We start from the raw sequence: 13070 nt of genomic DNA on the forward strand, positions 1-13070 counted from the left end.
TATTTCTTTTCTCCTAGAAGATCATAAGGGCTCAGCAGTTATCTTTTGTGGTCCCACCCTAGTCTCCCTTTTCTGTGTGACACTACAGATTCCAGGGTGCATCTTCTTCATCTAGAATTTCAGGCCATGCATGTCCCAGTCCAGCCTGGAAACTTCCCCAGACCTTACCAAAGAAACCTCAGCTTGTATTTCCCGTAGCCCTCAGGTAGATAATTGCAGCTCTGGGTCTTCAAGAGGCCCAGAGAATTCCCAAGTTCAGCTAAGGTCAAATAAACAACAAGTGTCAGTACCAGGATTTGCTGACCTGTGCCCTCCACAGCAAAGCTACCCAGAAATGAAATGAAGCCAGACCTTGGCTTTATATCACGCAAAGAGCCCAGAGATCCAGCTTTCAGTGAAATGACACTTCTTGGAAACATTGATCATTCTAGTCTAATTGAAAGGTCCAGTTTGATGTCATACACACCCATTTGAATTCAGTTGCTGACATATGACCCTGGGTGAATGACTGAATCAAAGTCTCAGATTTTGTTTTTTGCCCCCCCCCCATTTATTCACTTAGCTGTAATCAAGTACACATAACATGTAAGTGGTCATTTTATCCATTTTAAGTGTCATTGGAGTTCACACTGCAATGAGATCATAAAACCATCATCTCCAAAACTTGTCATTTTATAAAGCAGAAACCCTGCATCCATCAAACAGTTCTGTCTTCCCTTCTTCCTAGCCACTGGCAGCCACAGTTCTTTCCATCTGTATGAATTGGACTCCTGGGGACATCACACATAAGTGAAATCTTTCCAGGTGAGTGTCACACTGGTACGCGGCGGTGGCCGGTGAGGGTAAAGGTGCGCAGCTGCCTTTTGTGTTGATCCTGAGACCAAGAAGTGAGAGAACGAATGCTCACAGAAACCCTACACAGAGCCCACGGCTGCTAGAGCACCATTTCCTGCCGTGGATCGTGTGTACTTATGGTCTACCAGAAAGCTCCGGGAGCTGGACAGCGCGTCAGATCTCCCATCAGCAGATAACATTAGCCTGTGCATTCAAGCAGGAGCTCTGGGAAAAGAACCACAGCTGCCATCAGAAAGGAGCCTCCCCACTCTAAAACCACTGTTGGCTGTTGCCACCATGCCAAAGGATAAAGGCGAAGGAGGCAAAAACAGGCACAGGGGTAAAAATGAAAATGAATCTGAAAAAAGAGAGCTCGTGTTTAAAGAGGATGGGCGGAAGTGCGCGCAAGTAGTCAAGATGCTGGGGAATGGGCGCTTAGAAGCCATGTGCTTTGATGGTGGGAGGCGGTTGTGCCATATCAGAGGAAAACTAAGGAAGAAAGTTTTGATAAACACTTCCGACATTATACTGATTGGTCTACGAGACTCTCAAGATAACAAAGCTGATGTAATTTTAAAGTATAATGCAGATGAAGCTAGAAGTCTGCAGGCATATAGAGAACTTCCAGAGCATGCCAGCAGATGCACTTGGTCCATGAGATGATGGCGAAATCTGGTTTGATACTGGAGATGACGATGTAGACACTGATGCTATGTAGCCTGAACTCAGTGTGTTACAATCCGTGTTTTCTGAAGTGAGGGTCTTGGTCCTTCAACCGTTAAGAATAAAACTCCACTTAGCATGGGAATGGCTTGTTGTAGCAGATTGATATATTTCCTAAAAATTATTTGTTAAAATGTCTTTGAAGACTGAAGATGCTGAGCTATCTGAAATGACATATTAACACTGTTCTTTAGATGTAATGGAACTTTGCAGGAAAAACTCTAAATTCACTGTTAAAAGAAAGAAAAAAATGCCATTTATTTGTGACTACTTCATTTCTAGCAAATGAACATGTTGCATTAATTGCCTCATTATTATCATGGATTGCAGTATACCATAGTTGTAACACATCTGTCGAGATTCTTTATCTTCTAATTATCTGCATGTTCTTTTGAGTCTTCTTCCAATTTAAGAATAACATAAATCTGCATTTGGAGTTAGAAAAAAGGGCTATTTTCCTATGTTGTAATATGTATTCACATACTAACATTCATATTCATTTTATCCTTTATGTTACCACCATCCAAAATAAGCAGTTTCAAAGTACAGTGCCTAACAATAGGTAGCAGTTTTGAGTTTGTAAAATTAGTCATTGCAGAAATTGAACAATTGGTGATGACAATTACCTTGACATTAGAAATATCAGTATAATGTTGACAATTTGTTTTTAGTTTTTGCTTCTTAGGGCCTACCCAAAAATAGAAAATGGGAGGAGAAATAAATATGTTGTTCTAATATTTACATAGAAAAATTTTCAAACAAGATAAATTTTTAATGGTACATAAAATATATTTTGCTTTGCAAAACAGATATGTAAAAAATGTGTAATTTTATTTTCATTGTAACCCACAGTTTTAGACTCTATAAATAACTCAATTGCAAAGTGAAAATGAAAAGTTAATTTTGTAATTCTACAAATGAAGCTTAGGCTAAGGGAAAAGGATCCACGAGTTAAAGAAAAGGTGACTTCTGTTTTCTAAATGGAAGAGTCACACAAATAGAAATAAACAAAAATATGTTGGCATAAGATGTTGTTTTATCATTAATAATATTCAGTATGTTGTAACAGAATTATTCCTTCAATAAATGAGTGGATAGTCTCAATAAATAAATCTTTCATTATTTGTCTTTCAAAGACCAGCTGACTTCACTCAGTATCATGTCCCCGAGGTTCATCAAGCAGGAATGTGTCAGAACTTCCTCTCGTTTAAGGTTGGACACTATTCCACTGGGAGCTTAGAATGTAGACCACATTTGTTTGTACTTTCATTCATGCGTGGACACTTGGATTACTGCCACCTTTTGGCTCTGGTAAAGAGTGCTAACGCGAACATACCAGACCTTGTTCCCAGGTCTTCTCGGTATTTATCTTTTTGTGAAATTGCTGAGTTATTTAGCAATTCAACTTTTACTCTTTTGAGGACACATGGCACTGCCTAGATATATAAAATAAGTTTTATATTTTGACTTTTAGATTTACAGGAAAATTGTAAAGATGTCACAGAAAATCTCTACATCATTCACTCAGTCCCCCTATAGTTAAAATCTAATATTAAAGAGAGCTGGGCGTGGTGGTGCATGCCTTTAATCCCAGCACTTGGGAGGCAGAGCTAGGAGGATTGCCGAGAGTTCGAGGCCACCCTGAGACTACATAGTGAATTCCAGGTCAGCCTGAGCTAGATTGAGACCCTACGCCAAAAAAAAAAAAAAAAAAAAGTCTAACATTAAAGAACTGAAACCCTGTATTGGTGCTTTGCTATACACTAAACTGGCCTCATTCTGCTGACACTGGCATAGCATTGACGTCACGTTCTATGACAGGATCCTGCCTCCACGATGTCACTGCGCTCGTCACAGGGCTTCCTCGGTCTCTGACCTGGAACAATGTCTCTAATTTTGCTTACTTCCATGACCTTTGGTTGTTGAACAGGACTGGAAGGACAATTTCATCAGTTTGGGTGTGTCACATGGCTTTCTAGTGACTAGTATCTGTTATTTAATCAGTAAAGTAGGGATCAAGATTTTACCGTTACAGGACAGAGGGAATTATCAGTTTAAGATTGTGTCTCCAGCTGGGTGTGGTGGTGCACGCCTTTAATCCCACCACTTGGAAGGCAGAAGTAGGAGGATTGCCATGAGTTCAAGGCCACCCTGAGACTACAAGGTGAATTCCAGGTCAGCCTGAGATAGAGTGAAATCCTACCTGGGAAAAAACAAACAAACAAAAAAGGATTGTGTCTCACCAACACTGATCAGTACATTATCTGAGACAATAAATCCCACAACTTAGTGAACATTTTAGAATTTTGATTAAAACTGACCAGTTTGTGACATTTAATTACAGTGGCTTAAAAATCTCCCCCTTGAAACCAACTGCCCTCTAGTTGGACTGGAGGCCTGATACTGAAAACTTAAAACAGGGGTAGTCATGAGCCCTAGGGGTGTCTGCTGCTGTCTGGCTAAATGTATTTACTATGCTTATCAAACTGCCCAGTAGCACTTCTCTTAATGTTCATACCCTTATATTAATGCTACTTTCACTTTTAGTAGAGAATCTTCTCTTTTTGGATGGCAGTGACCTTGGGACAACTCAGAAGGCAGAAGGTACCATAGTGCTGGAAAGAAGTGACAGAGGAGTGCTCAGTACTGCAATATCTCTATCACACCTTCCAAGGCTCAGGGTCTAATGCAGAAGAGGTGGCGGAAAGAATGTAAGAGCCAAAGGAAGGGTAGGACTCCTTACAATCAGACACAAAATGCTCCTCCAGACACAAAATGGCCTGGGTATCCATGACCTCACAGTGCCTGACACTACCTACGCAAGACCATCATAAGAGGAGGGAAAATCATGACATCAAAATAAAAGAGACTGGGGCTGGAGAGATGGCTTAGTGGTTAAGCGCTTGCCTGTGAAGCCTAAGGACCCCGGTTCGAGGCTCGGTTTCCCAGGTCCCACGTTAGCCAGATGCACAAGGGGGCGCACGTGTCTGGAGTTCGTTTGCAGTGGCTGGAAGCCCTGGCGCGCCCATTCTCTCTCTCCCTCTATCTGTCTTTCTCTCTCTATCTGTCACTCTCAAATAAATAAATAAATAAAAAATGAACAAAATAAAAGAGACTGATTGAGAAGGGGAGGAGATATGATGGAGAATGGAGTTTCAAAGGGGAAAGTGGTGGGAGGGAGGGTATTATCATGGGATATTTTTTTATAATCATGGAAGTTGTTAATAAAATTTTTTTTAAAAAATCTCCCTTGCCATGGGTGGTGATGCATGCCTTTAATCCCAGCATTCATTCAAGAGGCAGAGGTAGGAGGATCACCTTGAGTTCATGGGCACCCTGATACTACATAGTGAATTCCAGAGCAATAACACTCTACCTTGAAAAACAAAAAAACAAAAACAACAACAAAAACTCCCCTGTTTGGGTGAAAAGATTATAAGACCCACCTGTGGGTAGGAATACCTTGAGGCACAGTCCCCTGGTGCCCCGTAGGGACTGACAGGTCTTCAGACTCCACAGTGACTACTACAACCCCATGAGGAGGCCTTCCAGGGTAACAAGCTGGGGAGAGGGAATAAAAATATATAACCCGATACAATTTATATAAAATAAAATTTAAAAAAGAGAGAGAGTTCAGAACCCTCCCCCCCAATTTAACTATGTAATCAAGGATGACCTTAAATTTCTGATCCTCTGCCTCTACTTCCTAAGTCCTGGGCTTACAGGAATGTGCCTTCCCACGGGTCCCTGGATGTTTGGGAGGCTTGGTGTGGTAGTTTGAACATGAAATGTCCCCTGTAGCTTCGTGTGTTGGTGATTAAGCTTCACACTTGATCCCCAGCTTGTGGGCCCTTTGGGAGGTAGATCCCTGCTGGAGGAGGTGTGGCACGTTGTAGGGAGCCCCCTCCCCTTCCTGTGGCTCTTACATTCTTTCTGCCATCTCTTCCACAATGGGCCCTGAGCCTTGGAAGATGTGATAGAGATATTGCAGTGCTGAGCACTCCTGTCACTTCTTTCTTTTTCTTATTCTGAGTCATCCCAAGGTCACTGTCATCTGAAAAGACAAGGTTCTCTAACCAAAAGTGAGAATAGGATTAATATATGGGTATGAACATTAAGAGCTTACTGGGCAGTTTGGTGAGCATAGTATATACCTTTAGCCAGACAGCAGCAGGCTTTACACCATAGGGCTCATGACTACCCCTGTTGTAGGTTGTCAGTGTTAGGGTTATATTAACTCCCATCAGGCCTCTAGTCAAATTAGAGGGCAATTTGTTTCTCCCAAACAGATGTACCACTATTGCACCCTTTGTCTCATTTGGCGTGGCTGGCCAAATATAAGGCTTGCAGTGTCCACTGTTGAGTATGTTCACTGGTGATTTCTCTCCCATTGAACTGCATGTAGCATAGCTTTTTCTAGCTTTCTGTTGGCTGGTCTACATGAAGGAGGTTTTTAGTTCATCTCCAACAGGATTTCTCAGTGACCTTGCAGCCCAAGTATGTGGAGTCTTCAGCAATAGGGTCTTACCATCTATTCCTGGTGGGAAATCAAGGGCCTTGGCAATGTCTTGTAATGTTTTGGGGGCATCACAAACCTCCCTGTCATAGAATATTTTATGTTTAATTTGTTACTTGATTAGTAAGATACTAATGTAGAGACATTTAAAAATATTTGTAGGTATAAAACTATATAAAGAACATTAAAATTGTTTGGAGTCCTAATACTCTAACGTGTCTACAATCAACAGTGTTATTTCAGTCTTTACTAATGCACGTTTCCAACAGCACTGGAAGGTTCCCAGCCAACAATTGTTACCTTTCTGCCTTTTTTTTTTAATATTTTTTGTTCATTTTTATTTATTTATTTGAGAGCGACAGACACAGAGAGAAAGACAGATAGAGGGAGAGAGAGAGAATGGGCGCGCCAGGGCTTCCAGCCTGTGCAAACGAACTCCAGACGCGTGCGCCCCCTTGTGCATCTGGCTAACGTGGGACCTGGGGAACTGAGCCTCGAACCGGGGTCCTTAGGCTTCACAGGCAAGCACTTAACCGCTAAGCCATCTCTCTAGCCCACCTTTCTGTCTTTTTGAGAACGGTCATTTTAATAAGAGTGAACTTGCTCGCAACAGCTTTGGTTTGGGTCTCCTTGGCAGTTAGTGACGTGGACACCTTTCCCATACACTCAGTGGCCTTGGATGCATCTTCTTTTGAGAATTACTTACCCATTTTGAATTGGGTTGTTGATGGTTTTGCTATTTAGCTGTTTGTTCCTTAGATACGTTAGACATTCCCTGTCACTGGAGTGATAGTAGGCAAATGTTGTGACAGTTCCTCTCCTCATGTACGTTGCCTCCTCACTCTGAACCTGTCTTCTGCTCTGTTTCATCTTCTTGCTTCCATGGACTCTCATCTGTCTCTGGTTTCTATTGCTGCCTGTGTTTTTGGCTCATATCTAAAACATCACTGTCCAGGCTAGAGAGATGGCTTAGTGGTTAAGGCACTTGTCTTCAAAGCCAAAGGACCTCGGTTTGGTTCCCCGGGACCCACATTAGCCAGATGCACAAGGGGGCACATACATCTGGAGTTTGTTTGCCGTGGCTAGAGGCCCTGGTGTGCCCATTCTCTCTCTATCTGCCTTGCTCTCTTTCTCTCTGCTTCTTTCTCTCTCTCTCTCAAATAAATAAATAAAAATATTTAAGACGTCATTGTCCAAACCAAAGAGAATAAGCAGTTTTGAATTCCTGTCTATTAATGACTTATCATTTTTAAAGTCTTACTTAAATTCTGAGAATTTCATATATGTATACTTTGATCATCTTCACCTCTTATTAGCTTATCTTACTCCCTCTCCCAGTGAACCCCTTCTTTTTCCACAACTAGTCTCTCTCCTATTTTCATGTCTCACTCTCTCTTTCTGTCTCTGTGTGTGTGCATGTGTGTGTGTGTTTAATAGGCCTATATAGCATACCACTGTGAGTTTGTCTTATACTTCAGTTAAGCAGTTACTTTATGGCTAGAAATTCATTTTGCTTACAAATTTTCATTATTAAACACAATACTACTTCAGGAATCTTTGTGACTAAATCTTTGCATATGTCCTTAGAGGTTTCCTTAGGGTAAATTCTCAAAGTGATCTAAGAAATATTAACACTTCATTTACCATATTAATTGCAGATAAATTGAAAATTTATTATTTTCTGATGCCTTATTTGCCTTTTACTTATATTTATAATGGGTTCTTTTATAAATTTGCTTTAATTTCAATAAGTTCATATCTATTAGCCCATTACTTAGTGATTTGCCCTTTTTTCTCTTTTTTATTCAGGAAGTAATTTTTTCTCCTGTGGTCATATCAGTGCTGTTCTACCCAGAGATAAGACTAAGCCCAGCAAGTAATTGCATTTCTCTTGTGAGGCATCAGTTCAGGAAGGAATGAGTGATCCATTCTGACTAGTAAGGGTGCAAGGGGAAGGCTAGTGGACTGTTTGTTACTGGGAAATCATACTCAACTTTCAGCAGAAGATGAAAGAAGAGATAATTTCTCCTCTTCTTAAGTAAAGAAATAATACTTTTGTTGTTTTCTGAGACAGTAGTTACCCTTAGGAATGCTTTTGGGTGTAAACAGTCAAAAATCTTTCAAGGGCAGAAGAGACAGCCTAGCGGTTCAAGGCAGTTGCTGGCAAAGCCTGACAGCCCAGGCTCAACTCCCCAGCACCTCCATAAAGCTGGATGCTTGAGGTGGCACATGCATCTGGAGTTCTTATGCAGTGGCAAGAGGACCTGGTATGCCCATTTTCTCTCTGTTTCTCTCTCAAAGAAATAAATAAAATGTTTAAGTAAAGGAAAAGAAAATCTTCCAAAGTGAGGCTTAAACTGATAAAGGTTTACATTCCTCAGTAACCAGGAGTAGAGGCTTTGGGATGTTGGTCCACTGGCTTGGTTTTCTCAGAGCAGAGTGTTCTTGGCCTTTTCTCTGAAGTTAGAGAGAAGCTGCCTCAACCTCTCATTACTCCACGGTTAATGCCACCGGAGCAGCTCCAGGCAGGCCGGGATCTCTGATCAGAGCAGGGGAGGTCGCCCAGCCCGAAGACACTCACCTGTCAGCCCAGCACTTGGGAAGTGGCGGCAGACAGCTGGGGAGCTGCAGGCCAGGGGCTTGAGGCCAGCCTGTGCCAGGGGAGGTCCTGCCTCACATCACTAGGGGAAGAAGTGTAGAAAGGCCAAAAAAGACAGGATGGTGGGAACAGCAAAGTTTAGGGCTGGACAAGCAGCTGTAGAAACTAGCTCCATGTATCTAAAAGGGTCTGATTAGCCAGGTATGGTGGCACACTCCTTTAATCCCAGCTCTGGGGAGGCAGAGGTAGGAGGATTGCTGTGAATTCAAGGCCACCATGAGATTATATAATGAATTCCAGGTCAGCCTGAGCTAGAGCAAGACCCTACCTCAAAAAACCAAAATAAATAAATAAAAGGATCTGATTACTATTTAACCATGAATCATCCAGAAGAGTCCAAGGGGGTTATTTTTTAATATTTAAAAATATTTATTTATTTATTTATTTATCGATTTATTTATTTGAGACAGAGAAATAGGAAGCAAAAGAGAGAATGGCCACACCAGGGCCTCCAGCTACTGCAAACAAATTGCAGATACAGGCACCTCCTTGTGCATCTGGATTACATGGGTAATCCATGGGAAATTGAACCTGGCTTCTTTGACTTTGCAGGCAAATGCCTTAACTGCTAAACCATCTCTCCAGCCCAAAATATTTTTTTTGGAAAAGATCTTTAGTAAATGACCTGGGTTTTTTTTTTGTTGTTTGTTTGTTTGTTTCTCTTCTAGGTGTTTTAATGGCTGTTTCTTTTATAAAAATTTTAATTATCTGAAAAGAGAAGGGAAGAAAGAAAGATAATACGAAAAGAGAAAGAAGAAAAGGGAAGGGATGGAGGGAGGGAAGGAAAGGAGGAGAGTGAGGTAGGAAGGAACACCTCTTATTTTACTGACAGAGGAGAGAATACCTTCCAGAAAGATCTCCTCGGGGCCTGGCCTTTATGAATACCTTTAATGGCCACCCAGGAAGAGCTAAAAAGGACTCCGAAACTTTCCCGCCCCTCTTTGTGGGGCTCTGGGGTGGGAGAGGGTTTGATCGCTCCACGCTGCCCAGCTATCTAAAGGGTCCGTCAGACCTGGAACTGGCTCTCACCCACTGTGTGAGGCTGCAGGGGCCTCCCTCACTATTCTGGTTGTTCAGCACCTTGAGCATCCAGCAGATACCAGCTGGCTGCAGTGCACATGCACTGTTTCTCATTTCCCAAGAGGTGAAGGGGGCTCTGATTACACACAGCACAGACATGGTCGGTGAACGGTCTAGAGCAAGTATCTGGCCTACTGATGCCTAAATATTAATCAGGCCCTTTCAGATGGGTGGTGCGAGTTCCTACCAAGTTTCCATGGCTGCTTGACCAGCCCAGATCCTTGCCATTTTCACCATCCTATATTTTTTGACCTTTCTATACTTTACCCATCCTCTTTATGTATGCACAATGGATTCTTGGGTTCCCAGAGTCCCTGAAAAAGCAAAATATTTTTCCTAAATGTCCCTGGTCTTAGGTCAAACCAGGTTACCGGCCACGTACATGCCTTTCCAAATCTGCCAACACAAGAAATCAATGCGGTGTGGTCACAGCACCAAATTTGGAGCCAAAATCATCCAGTCCCAACCTGTTTCTGCCTCTCTCTGTAATCGTAAACAAGCTATCGACCACACAGACCCTGCTTGCTTATAATTATGAATTTTAAAATGGAACTGATGACAGCCACTTCAGAGCATTACAGAGCTACTGAACCAGGCGCTGTGGTGGTAGATGTGTGCACCCTGCTTGGTAAAGTTCTAAGAAACATTTGAAAGGAACTGTCTGTACTGAGCACATTGGCTTGCACCCAGATGCAATAGCATTTCCTGGGGTTGGCTTGTAAATGAATGGAATAAACCCACCACAGGTAATGACAAACACCTCTTCTTGACCAGTCTCTTGTCGGCCGTCTAGAGGCAGTTTCTCTCTGAGCCCCCCTGCTGGACCCCAGCCTCAGCCTCTGAGGACCTGAGCCACCACACACCCAGCAGCACGAATCTATCACTACTTTCACTGCTGCGACCAAGTGCCTGACAAGAAGCGTTCAAGGGAGGCTGAGGAGATGGCCCAGTGGCTAACGGTGCATGCTTGCAGAGCCTGGTGACCTGGATTTGATTCACCTGCGCGCATGTAAAGACAGACCCACACAGTGGCACGTGTACCTGGAGTCTGCTTGCGGTAGCAGAAGGCCCTGGTGAGCCCACACTCATGCTCTGTCTGCCTCTTTCTCTTTGTGCGGGTGAGACTCTCTCTCAAGTAAAGAAAACACTCAAATAAAAACAACACGAAGTTAGAAGGCCTGAAGGCAGGGCAGGCTTGTGTTGGCTGAGAGTCCAGGGTTACAACCCATGACAGCAGGGACGACGAGGCTACAAAGGCAGCATGAAGCGCGGCTGCTCAGTGAGTTCCACCAGGACGCTGAGCGCATGGACACAGACATGGCCGCTCTGCTTGCTCTGTTCTGTTTTTTTTTTTTTTTTTTTTTTTTTCAAGATAGGGTCTCGCTCTAGTCCAGGCTGACCTGGAATTCACTCTGTAGTCTCAGGGTGGCCCCGAACTCATGGTGACCCTCCTACCTGGGCCTCCCGCATGCTGAGATTAAAGGCGTGCTTTAAAGGCATGCTTCACCACGCCCCGCTGGTATTCCGCTTTGTAGGGTCTGAGGTCCCGCCCATGGCATGATGGAGCCCACGGTTTGGGCAGGCCCTCCCACCTCAGCTTGTGCAGTCTAAAAACCGTCTCACACATTCCCAAAGAATGGTTTGCATGGAGAGTCTAAAACCTGCCATGCTAACCACAGTTTAACTGAGGACCCATCCCGAGGATAGCCCTATGTCCCTTTAAGTGCTCATCTGATAAAACTGACGGCAGCCCAGAGTTAACTACCGCACCAGCAAATACCTGAAGGCCTTTGTGTCCCCTTTTTCAGCCACGTGGGCAGCCCTTGCCCGATCTCCAAGTCTTCCCTTTTATTATAGGGATTTATTATTTTCTTGTTAGTGGCAGAATTGTTTGATTGTTTATTTAATTTTTTATAAACAACATCCAAGATTATAAAAAATACCCCATGGTGATACCCTCCCTCCCCCCACTTACCCCTTTGAAACTCCACTCTCCATCATACCCCCTCCCCATCTCAATCAGTCTCTCTTTTACTTTTGATGTCCTGATCTTTTCCTCCTCTTATGATGGTTTTATGCAGGTAGTATCAGGCACTGTGAGACCATCAATATCCAGGCCATTTTGTGTCTGGAGGGAGCGTGTTGTATGGAGTCCTGCCTTCCTTTGGCTCTTACATTCTGTCTGCTACCTCTTCTGCATTAGACCCTGAGCCCTGGAAGGTGTGATACAGATATTGTAGTACTGACCACTGCAGTCATTTCTTTCCATCACCATGATGCCTTCTGAGTCGTCCAAAGGTCACTGCCATCTGAAAAGAGAAGATTCTCAACCAAAAGTGAGAGTAGCATTAATATAATGGTGTGAACATTAACAGAAGTGCTTACTGGGCAGTTTGATAAGCATAGTATATACATTTGGCCAGACAACAGCAGACGTTACAGCCCTAGGGCTTATGATTATGCCTGTTTTAAGTTTTCAGTATCAGGGATGTATTCCCTCCCAAGGAGCAGGCCTCCAGCTCAATTAGAGGGCAGTTGGTTTCCCCCATAACAGACGTGCCACTATTGCACCCGTTGGCTCATTTGGCCTGGCTGGCCAATTATAAGGCTTGCAGTGTCCGCTGATGAGTATCTTCACTGGTGATTTCTCTTTCTCCCATTGAACTGCATGCAGAATGGCTTCTTCCATCTTTCTGTAAACTGGTCTACATGGGGGAGGTTATCAGTTCAGTTCCAGCAGTATTTCTCAGTGGCCTTGCAGCCCAAGAATATGGAGTCTTCAGCAATAGGGTCTTACCATCTATTCCTGGTGGAAAACCAAGGGCCTTGGCAATGGCCTATAATGTTTTGGGGATATCAGGGATCTCCCTGGCCAACAACGCACTGGAGGTATCCCATCCCGGGCACTGGAAATTTTCTAGCAACAATCTACAGCCCCTGAGTGTTCCATTGTCCAAAAAAGTAGGATTACATATGTTTTATTTTTATTTCTTAAAATTAATTAATTAATTATTTATTTGAGAGTGACAGGCAGAGAGAAAGAGAGAATGGACACTCCAGGGCTTCCAGCCAGGGCCAGGGCTTCCAGCCACTGCAAACAAACTTCAGATGCATGCACCCCCTTGTGCATCTGGCTAACATGGGTCCTGGGGAATCGAACCTCGAACTGGGGTTCTTAGGCTTCACAGGCAAGCGCTTAACCACTAAGCCATGTCTCCAGCCCCTACATATGTTTTATTTATATCCTCTTATATTTTG

At 43.3% G+C, this 13070-nt stretch overlaps 1 protein-coding gene across 1 annotated transcript; it reads left to right on the top strand.

Moving 5' to 3' along the window:
* The first annotated feature begins 1131 nt into the window (after positions 1-1131).
* LOC123458812 (eukaryotic translation initiation factor 1A-like) lies at positions 1132-1497 on the top strand. The gene has a single exon (XM_045144323.1). The coding sequence runs from the start codon at positions 1132-1134 to the stop codon at positions 1495-1497; it is 366 nt and encodes a 121-aa protein (XP_045000258.1).
* Positions 1498-13070: the final 11573 nt, after the last annotated feature.

Source organism: Jaculus jaculus, chromosome 2 (genome assembly GCF_020740685.1).
Source record: "Jaculus jaculus isolate mJacJac1 chromosome 2, mJacJac1.mat.Y.cur, whole genome shotgun sequence".
In the NCBI taxonomy this organism is placed as follows: Eukaryota; Metazoa; Chordata; class Mammalia; order Rodentia; family Dipodidae; genus Jaculus; species Jaculus jaculus.